The sequence below is a fragment of the Rhea pennata genome, chromosome 1 (genome assembly GCF_028389875.1).
Source record: "Rhea pennata isolate bPtePen1 chromosome 1, bPtePen1.pri, whole genome shotgun sequence".
NCBI classification, from domain to species: domain Eukaryota; kingdom Metazoa; phylum Chordata; class Aves; order Rheiformes; family Rheidae; genus Rhea; species Rhea pennata.
The window spans coordinates 117,263,431-117,286,919 of record NC_084663.1 but is presented as its reverse complement, the minus strand read 5'-3'; the positions used below and the strand labels follow the sequence as shown (position 1 = coordinate 117,286,919).

General features: G+C 38.7%; 2 protein-coding genes across 13 annotated transcripts in view; one reads left to right on the top strand and one right to left on the bottom strand.

Annotated features, from left to right (window-relative positions):
- The window catches only part of ITSN1 (intersectin 1), a 137,321-nt gene extending 130,659 nt beyond the window's left edge, over window positions 1-6,662 (bottom strand). For all 5 annotated transcript variants that reach the window (XM_062598647.1, XM_062598658.1, XM_062598668.1 and 2 more), the window contains exon 1: window positions 6,535-6,662. The gene's annotated coding sequence lies outside the window, so the exon portion shown is untranslated. The remainder of the gene's footprint in view (window positions 1-6,534) is intronic.
- Window positions 6,663-6,820: 158 nt separating this feature from the next.
- The window catches only part of CRYZL1 (crystallin zeta like 1), a 23,166-nt gene continuing 6,497 nt past the window's right edge, over window positions 6,821-23,489 (top strand). For 4 of the 8 annotated variants that reach the window (XM_062598607.1, XM_062598597.1, XM_062598641.1 and 1 more), the window contains exons 1-7: window positions 7,358-8,504; window positions 11,321-11,398; window positions 11,942-12,014; window positions 12,634-12,678; window positions 16,974-17,042; window positions 18,648-18,781; window positions 19,583-19,694. In XM_062598607.1, the coding sequence (XP_062454591.1) occupies window positions 8,397-8,504; window positions 11,321-11,398; window positions 11,942-12,014; window positions 12,634-12,678; window positions 16,974-17,042; window positions 18,648-18,781; window positions 19,583-19,694 (619 nt within the window). In that variant the 5' untranslated portion in view covers window positions 7,358-8,396. The other 4 variants (XM_062598634.1, XM_062598625.1, XM_062598617.1 and 1 more) reach the window with 4 other exon arrangements.

Genomic DNA, 23,489 nt, shown 5'->3' with positions numbered 1-23,489 from the left:
AACATAACTGGAACCGGGCAACTGAACAGATCTTCTCAGTCTTTTATCTTCTTTTATTGTAGGATTGGCCAGGGGAGGAGAAAAAAAAAGTAAGTTTTCACTGGTTCTGCCATGACCTGTTAAAAATATTTTTAAAAATATATTAAATATGATACCTCATAATTAGGTTACTGTACAGCCCATATTGTTGTGCTCATGAAACTCAAATTGTTATATATAGCCACAACAGAATACCTGAAAATTCTGTTTTTAGTTACTTGCAATAAAAGGCCTATTTTTAATATAGAAATGGTAACCCCAAAACACAAAATTAACTTGACTGTATCTTTAGTCTTCAGATCAGGTAATATGAACACGTAATATACAAGTGCTACGCTTCCAAAACATAGCTGTAGGGATTCAGTTGTAATATAATACGAAAATAGAAATCATTGATAAGTGTCAGAGTGTACCTACATAAACTGAGTTTGACCTTTGAAAATAATATATGCAGCTGACTGCATAGCTTCTTCAGCTAAATGAACACACACACACACACACAATTAGCTTCCTAGGATTCAGTATTTGATTTCTCCTTTACAGTTCAAATGGCAGGCCAGCTAACAAAAAAGATGTATACTTTGTAAAATAGTAAAATTAAAGAACTATGCTGTACTGACAACAGGTAACTTGTTTGTTTTGAGCTGTATGATTGCATTCTTAAACGCACAACTAGACATCATTATAATAGTTTTTTTCATATACTGTTTTTGGATACTCACACTGAGACATTTAAAATCCTATCAAAAATGGGTATGAGTTCTTACTTATCCAATGCAACTCCCACACGGATATGATTGGTTCTCAGCTGGCCTGCAGAATCACATAAGAAATGCAACAATTTGATTTGCACATCTATTACATTTATTGACACACTGATTACTTTATAAAATGTTGCAAAACTGTAATTAATTGCTTAAAACAATTACTATCTTATTTAAAAGTTCACATATGGTCTTTAACTCAATTGTAACGTGGTTCTACAGATCACTCTGATCAGAGGGCAAGGGCAAAGCAGATGACAGCTGCCTGTTGGTAAGCTAATACAGTGGTGGTCTCCAAAACCTAATAAAGTTATCAGTACAGAAATTCCTGACGTCAGATTTGAGAAAATAGAAATCTGTGCTCTGCATTAGATGTCACTCAGTACCTTCAGTAAGCTTTCTAATATATACAGCTTTAATTTTAAAGCAGATTATTTTAGTCCTGCAAGTCTTAAAAATTCAAAATATATGTGGGTAGTTAACGCAATGAAGGTGATTTAGTTATCCCTAGCATACTGTTCAGTAAAAATATACACAGATCATAAAAACAAACAGTGATGCAGAAATTGCCTACTTCTTTCTTTAAGAAATGGGGGACCAGAACCAGAAGTTTTTACTATGAAGTGTATGATCAGCTAAAAGTTTCACTTTAATTTGATTTATTTTCAGTTATAAAATCTAGAAATTACTTTTGGAAAGCATCTTTGGAAAGTAGAACAGCTAACTAGCAAACCGATTCAATGATACTACTTAGTTTTATTATATATGGTTTGAGTTAGGAATTTTCTAAACACTAAATAAAGCCCTTTGATGTAACTCATGAATGATTTTATAGGTACAGTTAACTGTTGCAATATTACTTACAGTTATGTAAGAAGGAACAGAAGACACTGTGCTACAAGGGAGTTCACTCTGGTGAAGACCTTACTATTTTAGGTGGCTCCCATAAATATTCTTTGAGGAGCCCCAGATTTAAACTCAGCTGTACTGTGTATTTTTAAGAAATATTAGTAACTATAACCTACAAGTTGTATATTTATATGGAGCCTATAAAACTGTACCTTAAGATGATGCAAAGATAAACTACTGTCCAGTTGTTTACAGTGAACTAGTGATCTTCAGGAATAGATCCATAAAAGATGTTTAGGTAATGAATCCTCATGAAAATCAGAAGCAGCTAGACATCAAAATACAAACAAAAACCTTGACTTCTGAGTCAGTAGGTCTTTGCTGAAGTTATTTTAATAGTATTATCAAGGCTTGCTTGACATACCATATTAATACTGAGAACCATAGGTAACACACTTTCAAACCCAGGATTTTCAAGTATAGCCATCACACAAAAACTTACTCATGTAACTCAACAGTATTTTGATTTCAACTGTCAAAACCATGACAACCATGAATTTCCTGTGGACACACACAACCATGAAGGGGAAGGAGGATGAGACTGGTAACTACTGCAGAAGAGAAATACACCTCAGGGATTTAGGCCATTAATTACATGCTCATTTTTAAATTCTAAATACGCATTTAACACATACAAATCTGATGACAAGTTGATTTTACAGAGAAAAGGAATGACAACTACTAAAATGAAATTGATATTAATTCAATCATCTCAGAAACAATACATGAAAAAGCCAAATACCTAAGTATGCTTAATAAATTTCAGAAGAGAAAAAACAAACATGCAAGTTTTTCTGAATTTTTATTGATCACAATGAAGAAAATATCATAAAAATGCAAAAATTACTCACTTATTTTTGTTGTATCATCTAGTCATAGTGTTGTTAGGACACGCTAAACTGAATGCAACATCCAAGACTGAGAAGAATATTACCCTTTTTAGATTCATTCAGTAAAATTGACTGACACTGCCAAGGTCACTCAGGGAGCTCTTGGCAGATCTTTAATTAAAAAGCTCTCCTCATTCTTGTGCTTCTTTATACCAGGAAGAAAATCACTATTATTACTCTGCTAACATTATTAAGTAACCCCTAATAATAGTAAAAAACACAAGACAGACTGCTTTGAAAGTTTCTAGAGATTCTTGTAACTGTTCTAAGCAGTCTGTCTTGAACTGTTCTAATTCCACATTAAACACCCCACAAGGGGATGCTGCACTTCAGTGAAGAGTTCCTCTTGGAAAGGGGTTCACAATGACTTCTAAATAGGTTTTCACAGTGGAGATTTTTCCACCTCATTTATGCAGGCTTTCAGATCTACAGAGCAGCTTACTTATCATGTTCAAGGAAAGTAGTAAAGACAAAAACTACCCATGTTAAGAAAATTGCTGCAGAGATACAAGAGGAAAATTTTTCCCACGGTAAGGTAGCTAGAAAGCATAAAAATATATCAGAAATAACAGAAAAATAAACCTTTATTTAGAGAAAAACATAGGGTACTTTTCTTCACTCCTCCCATGGAAAATTATTTCATGTCCAGTCATTTTCTATTCTGGCCAAGAAGTTATTCTTCTGATGCACTGAGCTAGGTAGATAAATTCCTATTTCAAATGAAGGAAAAGTCTTTAAGATCAGTGATTAACAATCATGCATAACTAATCTTTCCTATATATACAGTGCATACTCTTATTAAAAACTTGACTACCTCTACCCTTTCCACACACATAGCTATCTAGGCAGCTGATTAACTAGGCATCTACATGCATACTCCAAAACTATACAGTTTGTTATTATGTTTTATGAAGGATTTTGAGTGGCAAATTCAATTATAGATATGCAATCTGTAATTAAAATATTAAACATTTTGACACATCTGGAGTAACAGTGTCACCAGAAGTCAGTGGAACCTATTGTATTCCTTTTTTATTTTAGAAAGTGTACTTTTAAAGGGAGGATAAGTACTTTTGGCACATATCATACAGAAGTTTTGGCATTCCATACTCAGGTTTTAAGTATACAAATGATATATCACTCGCACTAGCCCAGACATCTAATTGTCTACCATACAACCCATTGTCATACTATGCAAGGAAAAAGAAAAGCAGCTTACTGTATAGGGACCACTTCAAGTTCAGCAGCTATATTAAATGCAATAAGCATTCAAAATTTCTAGTAGACAACAGGATCAAAAGCAACTATCTTTTTTGGTAACAGTGAAACACCCCCAACCAAAACACATACAGCAAACAAATCTTTGTGCTTATGATTTATTCTACTCTATCTATTACTAAAGACAGCATAAACAATGTTAATAGTTGACAATTGTCCATGATGATCTTCTCAGATTTCTTCAGGCTGTTGCTGACATTATGCTCAACTTTATTTTCCTCTTTATTCTACAAACAGAACTCTCACATTCCTATTTCCCCTGCATTATCCTACTGAAAACTAAAATTACAATCTGTGATTAAAGTACAAAGATTAAAATACCAGAAAAAGCTATTCATCATCATCATTTAGAATGATTTTATCGCTAGATGTATCTTTCTTGAATCCAAATCCAAACTAATTGCATGATTAGAGGTATTAATGAAAGGGCGCACACACTTTCCACCAAGCAGCTAACAGTAGTGAGAGAACAGGCACAGCAGATCATTGGTTTGTTCTGAGATAACAGTTCTCACTTTACTACATCTTAGTAGTTATCCCACTGAATCAAGTCATAACAGAGAACTCTTTAAGAAAATACAACTACTCTGAAAAGGATCTTATGTGGAATTAAAAGCAGTGGGATATTATACAGGGAACATTAGAACTGAAAGAATTAAATGAAGTTTCTGAAGCAGCAAGTGGAAACCATGGCCTGCCCAGCTCAAAAGAAGTTCAAGCCTAACACACTGGAGAAAATTTTCAGAAACAGTTCATCTGTACGAAACCCCTGTAAAGCTGCCAAAATCAGTGAGAGCATACAAGTGCTAATCACGCAAGCTAAAAAGGGCCAGAGATGCTTTGACTTACATGCATGCCTAAACCTACACAACAACACATCTTAAAGTATAAGTTAACAAAAGTAATGCAATTGTTTACCTGTATTTCTATACAGTACACCTCCTCATCATCCACAAGCAAATACAGCCTTCACTTCCGTACTTGCAATTCTGAATACAACTGACATATAAGATTCCTCCTTCCACATCTCATCCCTTCAGTAGAACTTTGAAGATGTAGTGCAAGGATTTTATAATGGAAAGAAGAATTTAGTAATCAATTCATTAGTATGTTAAAAACTATACTGCATAAAACCTTCACCAGTATACATTCATCAACAAAGTTATTGGTAACAAGGAAAAAAAGGCAAAATAAAGAAAGATTGTTTAAGATTGAGTGTGGAATAACATTGCAAAAGCTAACACTTTCCAGAGCTATTAGTGCCTAAATACACCGCTTCTCTTTGATTTGGGTAAAGAATGCATGCACTTGAATGTTTACTTCAAATATTGTTAAAATACGCAGCCACCACCTTAAACATATGTTGCAGTACAAGCTCTAAACAAAAAGTATACCTTACAAACAGCAGAGGAGGAGAGAAAGTGCCAGCAGAAAACAGACTGATTCTTGCTTTAATGAATACCAAATTATCACATCTGGAATGCTAGTTATTTTACTACCAAGATGTATTTACTAAACAAAACTCTCTAACAATCTATGGAAGTGTTTTCCCTATCATGATATCCACACCCTACTGAAAGGCAGAGTTCACAGGAAGAAAATGTTTCCTAAAAGCAGAAACAGCATTTCTTTCAGTATAAAGAAGCAACTGAATAAGAACAAAAGATGCCCCTAGGAAATATTATCTATAAAGTCGTCTGCTAATCTAAGGTAAATAGAAATGAAGGGACAAGAAAACGACCATATACCGGTTTCCTTTTCCTGAAGCCTTAACAACATTCCCTTTTTCAATTGGTGGTGTGCCCTCTTCAAGCCATAAGGGATGGCATTCCTCCTTCCCTTCGCACCAGGGCGGACTGTATATGTCGAGGGGGAAGGGAGCAAAGAGGACGGAGGCAGCAGGAATAATCGTTATTTAACGCGGTGAAGGGAAACCCGCTACCGCGGCCGCACCAGCCATCGCTTCCAGTCTACGTCCGAGGTCCCCCGGAGGACACAGGCGGCTGGGGCACAGCTCCCTCCGGGAGCGATGGCTGTCTAGTGACGGCGAGGGCCGCGCTATCAGCGGGCCAGCGCACAGGAGCCGTGGCGCTCCCCCCGCCGCATTGCCCCGCTTCCCTCTACCCACCAAACCGCAGCAGCCAGAACGGCACGCACGAAACCCGCCCGGCGAGGCACAAATAAAAGCAGTAACTAGAAAAGCCGAGTCCAAGCAAAGCAAGCAGCAGCGCCCGCGCCGGCGCGCGGCAGCCGGGGCGCACACACCGCCCGCCGGGGCCGGACCCGCACCCGCCGGAGGAGGCGGAGGGGAGGTACCCCGCGGGCGCCCGCCTCACGGCTCCGCGCCCCCCCCCCCCCCAGCCGCCCGCAGCGGCGGCGGCCACGACAGCGAGAGGGAAAGCGAGCAGCAGGAGTAGCGAGGCGCCTCGCTCCGCGCCGGGCACCCCGAGCCTGTCACCGGGGCCAGGCCCCGAGACACGCCCGCCGGTACCGGGCAGAGCGGGGGGGGGGGGGGGGGGGAAACGAGGCGCCGCGGGGCCGCGCGCGCGCCGGCAGCCGTTGGCCCGGGGTGAACGGTCGCCCTTCCCGCGGGGGTGGGGGGTTGCCTTCCCCCCCCCCCCCCGCCTTCGCCCGCTCCCGTCGCCCAGCCGTACCTCATATCTGCGCGGGCCGGGGGGCCCTGCTCACACCCATGGCGACAGCGGCGGGGATGGAGGAGCCGGAGCGGCGTCCGCCACCGCCTCCGCCAGACACACCATCCCCTCCCGCTGCCTCCTCAGCCACCGTCTGGCGGGGGGGGGGGGGGGGAGTGGAGGAGGGCGGAGGGAGGAGCCCTGCCTCGCGCTCGCCCTCAGAGCCGCCGTACTGACGCGCGGCAGCTCCCCTGCCTCCCGCCCTCCCCTCGAGACCGGCAGGCGCCCGCCACCAATCGGAGCCCGGCAACGCCGCGGGCACCCGGCTCCCTCTGGCCAATCAACGCTCCGCCACGCCCCGCCCCCCCTCTTTTCCTCCTCCTCCTCCTCATCGGCCGCGGGACGTAGAGGGGCAGGAGGCCTCTGCGGGGGCGGGGCACGGCCGTGAAGCGAATCAGCCCGGCCCGCTCCAGCGCGAGGCGGGGCGGGGCCGCGACTGGGTGTGGCCTCGGCTAGTTTGCATCAAGGTAATTTAACCTCGCTGTCGCAGCCGCCGCCACCGCCCTCGGCGGTCACGTAAGGCAGGTGCTGAGCGCTGCATCCCGGGCACTGTAGTCCCTTCGGCGCCGCAAAGCCTCCTGGGCCTCGTAGTCCGTTGCGCGACCTGGGCTCGCCGCTCAGCCAATCCGGCCCCGCACTCCTGCGCTGAGCGACAGCCGCCTTAGCCAATCGTGAGCCGGCTCCCGGCCTCCCGGCAGTCAGGTTGGGCGCGGGGGGCGGAGCGTGCGCTCGCCGCAGGGCACGGCGGTGGGAGCGCGGCGGAAGTAACGGTTCGTCATGGCAACCGCGCGGGCGGCGGGCGCCGCTTCGCTGGGGCCGCGGGGCGGAGGAGGTCGGAGGCGGTTGCTCTTGTATTTCCCATCGCCTCGAGCGGAAGCGGGCTTGGAGCCCCTCGAGTTGCCGCCGCGCGAGCTCCCTCCGCGCCTCACCCGCGGTGCGGGCGGGGGTTTCACGGGTGGGCGAGGGCGGGGGAGGGCGGCGAAGGGCTGCTCTCCTCCCCCGCCGCGCCTGCCTCTTGCACCAAGCTGATAGCGGTGGCGAGGCCGCGGCGGCCTCCCGCAGCCAAAGGAGCGGGCCGCCCTGAAACGGGCGCAGCTGCCCTCACGCCGCGCCTCGGGAAGCGGGCCGGGCGCCGCCGCGCTCAGGCGCCCTGGTGCGCGCAGCCGGCTCGGGGCTGCGCCTTGCCGCGGGGCTGCCGTGCCTCTCCGAAAGGAGAGGGGCTTCGGAGCCGTGCCTTCGGGCTCGAGGGCCCCTGCGCGGTGACGAGAGGGGGCCACGAAGCGCTGTTAATGTCAGCCTTGTTTCCTGCAGTCTGCCCGGTGCTTTCCTTATTCTTGTAACTTGAAGAAATGCTCTTGCATTAAAAAAAAAAAATCTTTTTGCTCAGGGCGATATATGCCAGACAAGTGCAGTGGGAGAACAGAAAACTTGGGCTGTGATTCTTAGTTCAGTCATGTGTAAGGCTCCATGTGTACCTGCACTGGTTTTATTGTCCTTTAGACTAACTTTGAGCAAGTCAAACTGTGTGCCTTTTGGACTGGGTGGCAAATTTCTTGTCTGCACTGGGTCACTAACTGATAAATCATGTGTATCGTTGACTTTTGCTGTACTTCAGCAGTTCCTAATTTTTGCTGTCTTATAGTCAATACTGATGTAGTAACCTGTTGCAGGTAACATTGTATCTTGCTCTCCTTGTTGATCTGCTCTAAAACTAATGTGTTGGGATGATTCTTAGGCCCTATGTTCCCATCCTGTGGCTTGCAAACAATTGCTACTCAGCTTTAAAAGTACCTTAAAGCTTTAGTTACTTGTTTGTTCTACAGATGTTGCATATGTCAGTTTGCTTGCTCTTTTTTCAGATCAATATGAAAGCCCTGTATTGTCAGCAGAATTCACCTGGAGAGGAAATGACATTTGTCTTCCAGGAAAGAGTGAGTTCCAATCATAATAGAGCTATTAATCATTCTGTGGAAGAAGGAAGTGTGACTGAATGCTGCAAGGGTATTAAAACACCTAACTATTCTGAAAACTTAGAAAAAGGAGCCTGTATAACCTTTGGACATACAGGCAGATAAATGAAGATAGAGTAGAAATGTTTTACTGTCATTATGCAGCACTTGGCCAGGCCAGTCATTTTGGTATCCATATTTTAAAAAGTAGTTGTGCTCACAAAACAAATGAACACTGGTTTCATACAGATTAGCATCGTATGGTTGGATTTTCTGGACACTCAAAGTAAAATGTTGCTTGAATTTTACCATATTTGCAATGTTCCTAATATTTTTCTTTCTTCTTTCAAGGTCTTTGCTTTATAGAATTGACCTCTCAGAACAGCCTTTTTCTCAAAGGCAATGATAGTCTTCTCTGTTTAACTACCTATCTTTCTGAAACTTACAGGAACAGCAATATCTGGAAGACCACTACTGTTCTGTAAAATTTGGTTAAAACTATTGTGCTAAAAAACCTCTGTCAGTTTGAGGTAAACACTAATTGGACAAGTGTGCACACACATCTGAGGCATAAGGCTAAAAAAGGATGTTGAAAAGTGCACATCAGTATGAGTGTCTGAACAGAAGTAAAACGCTTAAATTGTTTTGTGGTTGCAAACCTTTTTAATGAACCTGTTACATATATGAAATATTAATATAGATAATATAACTCAATGAGCTGTGCATCAAAATGAAACAGTGTAATATTGGTATGGATCTCCAGGTTGTAAAGGTGCAGTAATAAAACATACTGGATGAATTACCTGAAAAGAAGGGTACGTAAGAAGGTTTATTATGATATAGCCAAGATGAATATTCAGGGTGCAATCTTAGGTCAACTTAAATTGATTGTGAAACTGCTTCTGCTGAGAAAGTTTGTTCCTGTCTCAAGTGCACACTTTTACCCTCTTCCCTGTAATAGTTTTAGCAATTGTTCCGTTATAAGATGTGATAAATCAACTTATTTATCCAGGTGAAAACTACTAATTCTTTTATGAATTAGTTTAATCTGCATGGTGGCTCCATGACTGCTAGCCTCAATCCAAAGGAGAGGATAGGGATGAGTAGCTACTGGCAACAGGTGAGCAAGAGGCTCTGGCATGGTCTTAGATAAGCTTACATAGATCTTGAAATTGCATGCCTGTATGTATTCTTTGTCTGTCTACTGGCCTATTTTGAGCTCTTCAGACATGGAACTGATTCTACAGGTGTTTGTATAATGACCAGCTCTGTGGAATCCTAATCTTAACAAGAAATAAATATTGAAAAAAATGGGGAAGAGGAAAGCCTGTTGGCTAAGGAGATTTTAATAGATGGGAGAATGGATAAGTCAGTAGCTTGGATGAAGAATTTCCATCACAGATCTGCTTTGTAGGATTACATGCTCAATTAATAATACTGATATACTTAAATAATGAAGGCAGGAACAAGTTAACAGCACAAAAGTTTGATTGTCTCTTACTGTTTTTAAGACATGTATTCTAGATCTTTATGAAAACAGTTTTATTTGCATTGTAGCCATACTTGGTTCATTGAACTATGCATACCTAAAGGACAGTTCCAAAATATAACGTACTTCTAAATAAAATTGTTTCTTACATCAAACCCCTAGATTATAGCTTCCTCTTTTTTTTTTAAACTAGAGACACAATATTCATCTAGTTACAACAGTCTAATGGCTTGACAGTGTTTTGTGGAACAAAGAGGGAGAGAACCTACTTTGGTTTGTTGGAGGAGCAGGAGGTCAGTCCGACTGGCAAAAAGCCTTGCAGTTTTAAAGGAGCAGCATGTGTTTAACTCAGCTGGAGTAGGAAAAGGTTCAGCTCAGTATTTCTCAGATAGAAGTTACTCTTCATGTTGCTAAGCCTAGGAGAAAAGCAACAGCTGTTTGTTGGAAAAGTTTTAAATAAAAGCTTAAACACTTAGCAAGATATTGTACCTATCATAACTTCAGAAGGAAAAACAAAGCTTTCTGACTTTGAGGAATTTCACTTTTTTTTTTTCCTCCGTTTGATTAAAAGAATGCAGACTACAGTGTAACATGGAAATACATGATTTTGTCACCAGTACCTGAATTAGCTCTTTAAAAGCTGTGTGGAGAGAGCAGTCCAAAACTCAGCTTGGCTGATTAAGTGCTCTCAAGTAGCACTACTTAGTTACTTAAAATCAGGTCATATATTGATGCTGAAAACCAAAGTCAGAATAGCAAGGGGAGATGTTTAGTAATAGAGCTTTATTGTGTATAAGGTGCCCATCGTTTATGGGACTCAACATCAATCCTTGTCAGTACAATTTCTTTTGTGTTATCTACTTGAATATTCACCTTGTTTTGATGTGATTATCTGAGTTCATTCTTAAAATTCTTCATCACCCCTGTTGTATTATAAACTCCTGTCTCCTTCCATTTGTTAGTACGTAATTAACCCTTAGCATCTGTCTAAACTTGCTTCAGATAAGGGTGTGAAATTTAAATTGGGAGAAAAAAACAAAACAGAAAAATAACTTTCTAATATCTTTTGAGGTTTAGGAAAGTCTAGTGCTCAGTTTGTAACAGTAATATGCATATACTTAAAATATACGTTGTAAATCCATTGTGTTAGCGGTTTCATTTTCATTGAAAAGTGTTTTGTAGCTGGAGTACTACAATCAAGAAAATTTAATAAAGACTCTCTGGAAAAGTGCTTTCAAGATCTGTAGAGAATTCTATTAGCCTATTCATGTTGTGTTGTGTAACAGAATGCCTTGTAAATTTGTCCTAGGAAAACCTCCCTCCTACAGGAGATAATGATGTGAAAATACAAGTTAGAGCCTGTGCACTGAGCTGGATAGATACAAAGGTATTTACTTAATTTTTATAAAAGCTAGAGGTGTTTACATTTTCTTTTCAAGGTTCTGAGCCAGGGCATTAGGGGGTAATTGGCACAATTCCCTTTATGCCATATGAGGCCATGGCCTTACTGCTGAGAAGGAGGGCACAAGATTGATATGGTATTCCCGCATATCTCTTTAAATACACAGCACCTGTAATTTAGTTCTTAATTTATAGAGAAAGATCAGTTGTCATTTTGAGTTCTCCTACAGTAAAAACCCTTTTATCACTCTGCATGCTGACTTTAGTCCCAGTTTGGTTTGGCAGTTGATGATTCCCTCTGGGTTTATTTTTTGTTTTGTATGCTTCTAAATTAAAATATAGAAAAACATTTCAAAGGCTCTAACATTAAATGAGGAATGTGTGTGTATTTCCCCCCCCCCCCCCCCCCCCCCCAGATAAAATTTTGGTAATGGCCCAATTTTATGCGTGTGTCAAATGCTGTAAGATGATGATAAACATGCAAAAGTTGAGCCTTGGTAAGAAAGTTATAACCACTATTTTCATTTAGCTTTTGTCAGAAATGAAATTGGAGAAGGAACTCTTACCTGTAGGTCGAGAAATTTCTGGAATTGTGCTGGAAGGTAAGTCAGTAAAATTGTCCTATGAGGGTTAAGAGCAGAATTCAAGTCTGCTAATCTAGGACATGTAAATTGTCTTTGTATGGTATAACTTTAATAGCAGGAGCTAGTATTTGCTTTCCTGATGAAGCATCAGTAATGATATTCAAGTTAAAAGTAGAAAAGGGACTGAGCTGTAATGCCTGCATATTTGCTCAGGGTAAAAAGGCCATGCACAGCAGCTAAATAAAATATAATAAGCCTTACCTGCTTATCTGTTATAACAGCCTGTCATTTATTTGTGTAAAATATTTCTTGGAATAGTGAAGACAAAATAATGTTCAGGAATTCAGGCAATCTTTCACTTGCATATCTACCTTAGACATGTTGTTTAAACCTTAAATCTTTCAAACACATATTTGTGTACTAGCATATACTGTTTGTAGACATAACATAGACAAAATAAGCAGAAGACCAGTTTTCAGTATATAAATGTTTAATAGAAAAAATACATTTTTTACTAGCAGAGTGTGTTTAGTTGTAAGCTAGTGATACAGAGTATACTCAAATGCATGTTCATTGTCACCTATAAATATTTAAATATTCATTCCTTCTTTCCTAATATGCATACATCCTTCATAAGTTGGAAGGAAAGTGTCCTTTTTTCAGCCAGATGATGAAGTAGTGGGTAAGTTACTGCTTGTTTGTCTGATCAACTCATATAATTAGTAATATTTTTTATAGTGAATGGCTCAGGTTATAATTATTACTGAAGCTACAATTAGACATATATTCTTAGTTTCAGCTAGTGTCACATGAATAAACTCCTGTAAATGAGAATTCTATTTTTAAAATGTTCTCTTAAGGAATTTTTTGAATATAAGAGCCAGGCGCCTGGCTATTGTAATCTGTCATATTACATTCACTGAATTCTTGAGAATATACACCAGCGTACAATTAGCTGTGCAAAGTGAATGTTTTAAACACAATGTTTGAATAAATACACAATAACTTGTATCTGTAGCACCAATGTAATTAATACAGATTTTCGTGTTTTCTGTGGATGAACAAAGTTCAGGTTTATTTACAGTTGTCTTGAGGGATTAAAAAATATACAGTTAGCTTCTAGAGGTGAGTATCTTCAAATACAGAGAAGACAGTTCACTTTATTCTAAGGCATGTCAATTCCTAATTCAGTGAAGAAATAGTAGCAACTTAAACATGCAAGTAGCTTCATCACTTTCAGTGGATTTTGAATAGCTGAAAGCAGTGCACGTACTTAGGCATTTTGCTAAATACAGGACACATTTAAAAAGAAACACTGATTCAAGTTCCTCTTTAAGTAGAATCTTTATTGTTATTGCACTTTAGAATGAAACATTTATTACACGTAGTTTTTTTTTTTTAACCCACTTATGAAAGTGGACCTTCTCTCCCACCCCTCAGTTCTAACCACAGAGAACCTTTCTTCATGATTTGTGATCCTACTATGAGGCTATCTCAGAAGGGCAAGTAGTAATCACTGATTTGGGGTCTTTTATTTGTTTACTTATTTTTTATTGTTCAAAACAGATTTCCAAGTCTAAACCATGTGCAAAGTGTTCTGTGTTTTTCTGTTTCGGGAAGATCTTTGGTAGCTTTTTATATTGTTAGCTCCAAATTCAATGGAATAGGATGTATGGTTATTGATTCACTGTACAAAGTGTAATCCTTACAGTTTGGAATTAGTATTCCATTTTACAGAGTGTAAAAAATCACTTAGTCTGATAAAGTAGAACAGTTCAGGAGTTCTTAGATTTTGCAGATAGCACATGAATACCTTCAAGATAGAATTTGTATGATTGTGAATGCTTTTGCTCATTTAAATATCTTTCATATCTATCTGAGATAGGCTGCATCTGTTGAAATTACAAATACTTGAAAATATTCAATCACCTTCTCCTATAGCTTAAGGAACACAGCTTCAGTAAGTAGCTAAGGGAAAAAATCTGAAAATCTACTAATAGACCTGGAAAAGCTAAATGACATTCTAAGTGACTGTTGGAGACTTGAGATTTGGGGGAGAATTAAGGCTTGATTCCATTGTTGATTCAAATATTGATTAAATCAGTCTGAATCAACTGAGCTACTTCAGTCTAAATCTGAAATTAAAGGAGTGGAATCCGTCATGGAGCTGGGATCTGGATGGCGAAAGAAGCAGATTCCTTTTGTCTTTGAGACTTCTGTTGTATGGGTTTTTATTATTCTGTATTGAATGTTTGCAAATCCAAGCTCAGAAGAATCAGGATTACACTTAGGGAAAACTGGGCAAGAGAAAGACAAAGGCATTAAATATTTTTAGCTCTAAAAGAAAGAAAACTCAAGTTCTCCTTTTTAAATTCCTAAACCTCTCAGCATTCCCTTTCAAAACAGCTGTTCATTCTCACAAATCTGATATTGATACTCCAAAGATAGAAGACAAGAGTGAAATATTCTCTGTATAATGTTTTTCTCTTCAGTAAATCTTTCCTAACAAATACACTTCTAAGTTGCTGTGTGTTCATACTTAGTTAACAAATGGCAGATCTAAAATAAAATAGCTATTGCCAAAGGGCTTGGTTGTTCATGTGCTTAATTATGCATTGTGGGACAGTTTAATATTATTGTCAGAAATACTTCCACTTGAATTGCACAAAAAAGCTTACCCTTCTGTCAAAGAGTATAATCCTCCTATATACCCCTTACCCTATACTGAGCTGAACAGTAATAATTTGGAAATAGAATTATTATTTATAAATCTACTCTTATTCATGTTAAAAACAATACTGCAGTTACTGGAACTACTGGATTTTTTTAATCTCTAATCTGCACCTAAAATTACATGAAGAACTCCTTTTTTCACTTTCAGCATTTCTATGATCCTTCTTTAAGGAGGATGTTGTTCAGATGGCTATTTTTCTTTGTCTGTAAAATGTATTCTCTTATGAGTAATCTTTTCTTTAGCTAAGAAAAGCGTAGTTGAAAAATGTCAGGCTAGCCAAAAATCTCTTAAAGAAAGAGATATTCTTGATTTCCTTTCAAAGCTACAGTCAGTTTTATTTGTTGCTTTCCAAATCTCTTAGCAATCAGTTATGCTGTGTTTCTCACTAAAATAAAGGCAGGGAATAATACTTAGCTAAATTTGCCATAAATACTTGGAGACATGAACTTAAATATACAATTTACCTGCTTAGGTTTTGACTTTTAGCCAGCTTGGGTGTTGGTTCTTGCACATGTGCTGTTACTGAACAAATAATCAGTGAAGGAAAACCTTATGTTATGTGGAGTATTTTTCACAAATAAAGTGAAAAATCTTTTGTGTGAAATGCATGGTAGGTATAGCATGAATAAAGCTCTGCACTTAATGTGGGAGCTTCTGGTGACGTTATGAGGTATACTGACTTAGGGGCGCAATTCTTTAAGATGCTCTATGTCCTTAGTTCCTTCCCTCGTATATAGGGATCATATTTTTCTGAATGTTTTCGGAGACTGAAATCAATGCGAGTTGACAGCAATGTCTAATGGCTCCTGGGAGACTGTAACATACTGAAGTCTTTAGTGTTATAAGACGGTATGACTTGCACCTGAACTTCTGCATCTCTTTGTCAAGAAAAGGAAATGTCATCTTGTATGATTCATTGTGTTTTGCTGTTTTCTAGAGTATAATGTTAAATGCAAACTTTTAGATGTCAAGGCTATTTTAGTTTAAGGATATTTGAGTCTTTCTTTGTATTTAGAATATGATATTGTATTAATCATCAATTTGAATAATGCTTTAGAGGATTTATATTTGTAAATCAAATTTCTTCTTTCATATGTTTGTATGTTGTTTAATAAAGAAGATGACTTAATTAGGGAAGTCAGAAGTGATAAGAAAGTGTTCTGTTCAGAGATTCTTTTCCTCTACATTATCTCCCAATTACACAGTAACTACTGTAGATAGCATTTCTAGATTATGTAAATAAACCCTTGAGTAAGTTGCAGATACATATGAGCACTGTAGGAAAACCTTGTTGAATGGGAGTTTTGAAGGACTGGCAGAAGTGGTAGCCAAACTTGCTGAGGTTATTAAGCCAAAGCCCCTGTTCTTGCCTAATAGGCTATAAATTTTGAGTGGGCAAAGGAAACAAATATTACAGTTTTTATCCAGGAAAGTGTACCCCTTGAACCTTTTCTCTCCCCCTCTCCACCTGCCTTTAAAACACCCTTTCACTACTTCCACCTTCCTGTGTTTTATTTGTTTCTACTGGGTCTTACATATATTCAAAGCCTAGTCAGAGGATAGAATCTACTCTGCATGAATCTCATTGTTTGGTCAGTAAAGGGGGGGGAAAAAAAAGCACTGTTATGATCAGGTTGGATTTTTTTCTCCTCTCTATTCTGTTTGTTTTGTTTTCTGTGCTTTTTCTTTAATTTCCTTTTATTCCAGTTTTTATAAACCTACGCTTACTTATTCTTGCTTGTTCTTTCTTTCCTTCTTTCTGCTCCTTTTTTTGTTACCCTTTTCAACAACACTTACCTCTTGTCTTCCATCCTGGTGTCCCGTATTTGCATCGTTGGCTTGGTTTGTGGCCATCTGCAATATGAGAGCTCAGTTTTCTTCCTTGCTAGCCTTGCTCCATAGCAGGAAGAGGAGCACTCATCAGAGATCACTGTGAAATGAGTTCAAACATGATCTGACAAAGATTAAGCAGAAATGCAGATAGTATTGTCCCCCTTTTTTACTGCCCTACCTCTAAAACACTGTTTGGATCACCTGTGGCACCATCTCATGCACTGCAGGAACAGATTACAGGCTTTTGCCCTGAAGAATTGACCTGTCATAAGCCTGATGAAAGCAACTGAACCACGGACAAAGTGGGACTAACAGTTTAATTGGAAGCATCTGTCTTGTTTTACTTACAATATATGCTGCTTTGGAATTAGAGACTTAAAGTTTGTTTGTTTGTTTGTTTTTTCCTTCAGGAATTTTGCCCCTGGATTCTGAAGAGTCTGGTCTTTGTGAAGTTATTCTAGTTCATGAGCATTATTTGGGTGCGTAGTCTATGTATTTTGGTAATATTCACAAATACTGTATCTTTATAGTTCAATTTGGCTTTTCTAATAGGCAGCAATTAACTAGGACTTTCAAACAAACTTGGGTTCTGTAGTAGCATTCAAACTTTCTGTGTACTCCACCTATTCACAGAAGCTTTCAATATTGTATACTCTCAAACTTTTTTCTTTGGTGTTATCACTTAATGGGTTAATATTTTCCCTAAACAAAAAAGCTGACTCTTTTATTTTATTTCCTTCTAACTTCCCTTTTTGTTGCTTCATTTTCTCATTCTACTGTATCACCTCATCTGTTACAGAATTAAATGTTTTAGAAGATAGTTGGTGGGGTTGTTTCTCCTCCTCCTCCTTCCCCTCCCCCATTTTGACCCAATTCAGAACCATAATCATTTCTGACCAGACTAACAATTGGAATAAAACCAGCAGACTAGGAGCTGGAGAAAGCAATTTTCGGGGAACAATGACCAGGAAAACAAAAGCTAGGAGACTCTACTGCCTTCTAATTATATACAGAGGCAGAAAACAGTTTTTACTTTTTTTCCCCTTGAATAGTTTAGTTTACTTTGTGCTAAGTAGCATGTAATGGCACACAAAGTGATGAGAATCCTAATTCTTTTGCAGTACACTAATAAATGATCCCAAGTGATCACTTATGTTGTTGTATAGCTCTCTTGATTCAGTCCAGATTGTCAATCCTTATGTTTAAAGGAGCAGACCAAACTTCTGCTGTCTTTCCTAATGCCTCAGGAGGATAGGGCTTACTCATTTAGTTCTATCTCAGACTTTCAGCTGGGCTGTGATGGTTTTCTAGCTCAGGATTAAGCTGTCCGCTAAGTCATGTAAATTGTCCACATTTTTTTTTTTTTTTTTAAGTTACTAAAGTACTAGGAATCTTATCTCCTGAGGCTTTAAGCCTGGGATAGAATGGGAAAACTCTTAGCAGTCTTGGAGGTAGAGACAGCAGAAAACAGATGACAAGTAATAGTTTATTGACTTTTCTTTCTGGAAAAACCTCCAGAAGCTATTTATTTCCATGGCTTACGAAGGGCAATGTTTTTGACCTGTAGAGAGAGAATTACAAATTCACGAGTTGGATCTCATGTTGTCTAGCCTCAGTGTCAGAATCCTCATTATGAAGAGGAGAGGTGGCCTCCTTAGATCCCTTCTATTAGAAGGTTATGATAGAAATAGGGTGTCTTTTTTCTTTTTTTTTCTTTCCTTCCCTGTTTGTATTTGAGTTAGCTCACAGGAGTGCTGCAGAAGCAATCTGTTTTCAGAATAGCCAGTGCCTTTCTCCATTTTGACTCAGCCTAGCTGCTGTGTTTTATAATTTGATGTATTATATATTCTTTATGTATGTATACACACATATAATTTTATAATTTATAATAATTCATTATTGCTGTTAGCTACTGCCTTTGTGAAGTGGATCATAATGATACTTGTAGCTGACTTGATTCTTACGATCTTTCATGTTTTAGACATTGATTAAAATCTAAAAACTATTTTTAGTGAAATGTTAGGGACTCGGTCCTCTTTTTTTAACCCCACCTGTTCTTTTGTTTTTTTTTTTTCCTGAAATAGTTCGTAAACCAGAAAAAGTTTGTTGGGTTGAAGCAGCAGGGACTGTTCGTGATGGTGTCCGAGCGTATACAGCCTTACACTACCTTTCCCAAGTCTCGCCTGGAAAATCTGTACTTATAATGGATGGAGCAAGTGTAGGTAACAACTGTGCAATAACACCACTATTTTGGAACAGATTACCTCTGCCATAAACAATGATCTTATCACCAGAAATATTGGATTTGTTATGACATACTGAGCTTATCAAGCCTGGCATTCTATTCCTGTATTGCTCTTAACTTAATGAGCTAGTAGGAAGGGCCTTCCATGCAAGATAGTGAGCCAAGAATACTGTCCTTTATATGTTGTGTGGGTAGTAAAGAGGTAGTTCTTTTTGCTGTTTTATGCTAAGCTCTCAGGTACAACCAGAGAAAAAGTACCTTAATTTTTTTTCTTCTCTTTCCCTCCACTGCTTTTTAACTTCTCTCAGGTAGAAATAATTTCATTTGAATTCCTGAAATCTTTAATGCTAATAAAGATACTAAATTTGTGACAGTAAAGATTAGTTATGTAAATGAGACTGGAGCTTCTTTCTTGGTAGCGTTTCATCTTTAACAGTCAAGTAGGCCCACAGCTAGAAATTACATCTACAGTTACAGTACTTGCATTACTTGGAGTATAGTCTGAGCTATATTGTTGAATAAAAGAACTAGTTAATCTCCTGAAAGTTAGATCAGAACTTCCCAGTCAATGAAGACTTTCTTTGGCTTCAGTTGGAACAGAAGCAGATCCCTGAATACTTAAATACTTGGTTCTGATGTATTTTATGAAAGGACTAAGTTTATTTCTGGATACTCCCTGACTTCTCCTGACCTCCCTTTGCAATATAATCTTTTTCAACTGTATCACATTGCTGCTGTAGATGAACTGTTCTATTTTTTTCTTTTTTCCTGCAGCCATTTGGTACAATAGCTATTCAGTTAGCACAGCATAGAGGAGCTAAAGTAATCTCTACTGCACAGAGTCTTGAAGATAAGCAGTACCTGGAGAGGCTTAGACCTCCTGTGGGTGAGTGTTATTCTTAATTGTGAAAGTTTGCCAAAGGAGAGTTTCTTGGGTTTTGTTTTTGTTTTCCCCTCTAGGTTAGAGTCTTACTTCAGCTGAAATCTAAAATACAGATTTACAAATAGTCTAATTAAACAATGTAAATGTTTATTCTGTAGATACACATTCCATTCATTAGGTATTTAAGCTATGTTTTGTGTTTAATGTCATTTTATTCTTAATTTAAATTGTGATGGCTGTCTTGTAGCACTTTTCTTTTAGCAAAATAGTGCTTTAATGCTGGCTCTTGGCCTAACTACTCGAGCAATCTTTTCACTTTCAAATAAAATGTTGCTTGTGAGCAAAAAAAAAAAAGCATTACTAAATTACCACTATCACAGCATGTAATCATAGAATGGTAAGGTTGGAAGGGATCTCTGGAGATCATCTAGTCCAACCCTCAGCATAGCCCCATACCGGGATTGAACCCATGACCGTGGCATTAGCAGCACCACATGCTAACCAACTGAGTAATCTACCTAGCTAAATCAGCATTTTGGGATGTAATCATGTACTTGAGATACAGTATTTACTAGGCTTATCTCTAATGGTATTTTATCAAGCTGTGTGACAGCACAGCTTCAGGCACTGTCATAACTGTAAAACAATGTTTTACTGTAGGTAGCTGCTTGATGACTTTTTCTATATTCTGAATGAGTTTTGCATTAGGCTCCTTATACGCATTCATCTATAACTTTAGCTTCAACTTCATGATGTTTTAAGTTTTTGGGGTTTTTTTCTCTCAAAATAATGGTATTGTTTGGAATGTGGGAGAAGACTCTGGAAAAGCTATTACCATCTTTTCCTATCAAACTTATTTTTCTAGTTTTGATGCTTTAGAGTAGAGGGAAATAGGAAGCTTCTTTATTAAAGAGATTTTCCTTAAATGAAGGAGGCTATTGCTAAGTCCATAGTCACGGCAGTCTCTGATCTTTGTTGTATCAGTAGCTGATGCTTCTTCCTCCTCAAATTGCAAGGTCTGCTACAGAAAGTATAACCACCTAGTTGAAGTATTCCTCATGTGTGGTTCTTGCTGTCATTCAAAGAAGTATATGTAACAGTAACTGTGGCTGTTGCGAGAATGCCCCTGAGGACAGAAGTGTTGGGTAGTCAGTTATCCTGTCTGCATCTATTACAATTGCATCAGTTGAAACATGTGTAAGTTAAAGTACAATCTGATTGAAAAGATGACCTCAGGATTAACTGTCCCTAACTGTCTCCTTTCTCCTTTGTTTTGCCTAGTAGTATTGTTTTTCAATCTTGACTTCCCAAATGGAGAATTACAGCAATTTTTAAATCTCATCTCTTAGTCTGGCTGACTCACTAACAACGAGCATTGCTGATATGCAGGTGCACATAGTATTGTCCTTGTGTTCTCCCTGCTGGCTCAAGAATAGTAAACTAGCAGAGGGATGAAATAAGCCAGAGAGCTGCTCTTTAGATGCTGAGAGAACGGAGTTCTTGTCAATTTTAATTCCTTTCTGGCTCCCAAGAGCAGAACTGGCAGTGGAAGCACAGAGACAACATAGTGTGAATGTGCATTCTGGGGCTGCACGTTCACACACATCTGCAGTGTTGGGGAGTGATTCACTTCCAGCCTACCAAGTGAGCATTTAGCTCTTCCACTAGTCATTTTGGAGTGCTGATAATGCAGCAGGAAGCAGAGTGCTTTGCAGAGGTTATTACACAATAGGAGGGAGAAAGACATTTTTGCTTTCTGACCTTAATAATCTTCAACAGGGAATTGCAAAGTTTTGTGCTGGGAATGTAGCTGTTTCTTCCAAGACCCCACAGACTTATGCCTAGATTTTTATATTGCCTCTCTTTTTGCAACTTGCCAAGAGGAGCTATTTTTTTCCCTATTATTTTCTTCAGAGATCTGTTTTCAGGGGCTTTGTTTTTGTTTTTGTTTTTGCTGTAATAATAGGTAGTATAGATATCACAATATAAAACATTTTTGTGGATGGAATTGATGCTTAGGGGTTTCTGATGCCAGCTGTTACAGGATAAAAAGTAAATAGAAAAGGCCTTCTAAAATTTTGCATTGTAATATTCTATGGGTATATTTTGCTAATGATATGATAACTTTAAAGGACTTTACATATGGAAAACTAATTGTAAAGGTAACTTATTTTATTATCCTAGTCTTGTTATGTATGAGTGACTTTCAGTTGTTTGGTATATTTAATTTTATACTGATGGTTTTAGATTTTATGAATGTTAACATAAAAGTAATCTAAGCAAACCAAGTATTGCTAGATACATCCAAGTTGGCTTGCTTTTAACATCTCTGGGTGGAGTTTTTTTCAGTTGGGGTTTGTTTAGAGAGCTTTTTGTATTGTTTTTAAGTATGAATCTGTCAGTTGTCACTGAGCAGTAGCTTGTGTTAATAGTATATAGCATAAGCAACTGCTTCATAAAATGGCCGAAATAACCATTTCTGCAGTAAAAAGGCTGTTGTATCTGTTGTTCAAGTAAGTGTTTGGTTTACATCAATAGGAGTTTAGCAGTCTTATAAATATTTGTGAAACAAATATTGAGGAAAAAATACTAATTCCAACTTCATTTCAAATAAGAATGTAACCTGACTACAATATTCAAAAGATAGAGTTTGAGTGTAGGAGCAAAAGAAATCCTGTTTGTTTTTTTAGTAACAATATGAATCCAATGGCTGAAGTACAAGTTTCTGTTAATGTTTAAGGATTCATATTTAGACTAACAGCAGGAGTCTTCACAAATGCCTTTGGTAATCTCTGGAGTGAATATAATAGCAATATGGAGGAGGGGATTATAATCAGTTTAGAAATGCTAATGTTCATATTGCAGACTGGAGGCAGAATATGAAATAAGTACAAATGTGATGCGTTCCTATTAAAGAACAGCGGAAAAATGCCATATAGGTTATGCTTTTTGTTTGCTTTATTTGTTTGTTTTTAAATTAATCCGATATCAAGATTTCAATGGACACATTCCGAGTAAGAACTCATTTGTGGTTTATGGGTCTCTTGAGCCTATTCAATAAACTAAGCAGCAGATCTTGTGTGGCCGTTCTCAAGCTCTGTAATAAAAGTTGCTGGGTAAAGGTAAACTGATGTAGCAAGCTGGGTAAATACTGATACTTCTGCTGCTTACTCATACTAAAAGAGAAACTGAAGCCTATTTTCTGGGCTAACATTCTTCTGACAGGCAGAACTTGTACAAGTCACAGAAGGAGGAACTGAACTAATTTACAAATGTTTCATGAAAAATTTTACGTAAATTACAAAGAAGATTACACGGTTGATAGTATTAATTGCTTCTTAGCCATTTTCACAACAGAGAGAAATTGTTAGAGCATTTTGCTGGGAAGAAAATTGAACAAAATTTTGAAATCTGAACAGAATCTTTTAAATACTAAGTTGTCTTGAATAGCAAAATTTTAAGTTTTGACTAAACAGATATAAGGAAATAGTCAAACTGATTAAACATTGCCTTTCATTTGAATAGTCATTTTTGAGGCTATTAAGTCAAAATTATTCTCAAGAAGTGAAAGTGTATTTGCAGAAATTACATTTATACCATGTCAAATTGCCTTGTTGAGAAAAGTAATCTTAACTTCTGACCTGAAGAAACTAATAGGAAAACAAAGTTACTGGTTCTTATTTGCATATAGTCACATGAATGCATGTGACTCTCATATTATTAACATGACCCTGAGTAGCCTACTGTAGCTCACCCTGCTTTGAGCAGGGATGGTTGCACTAGATGATCTCCAAAAGG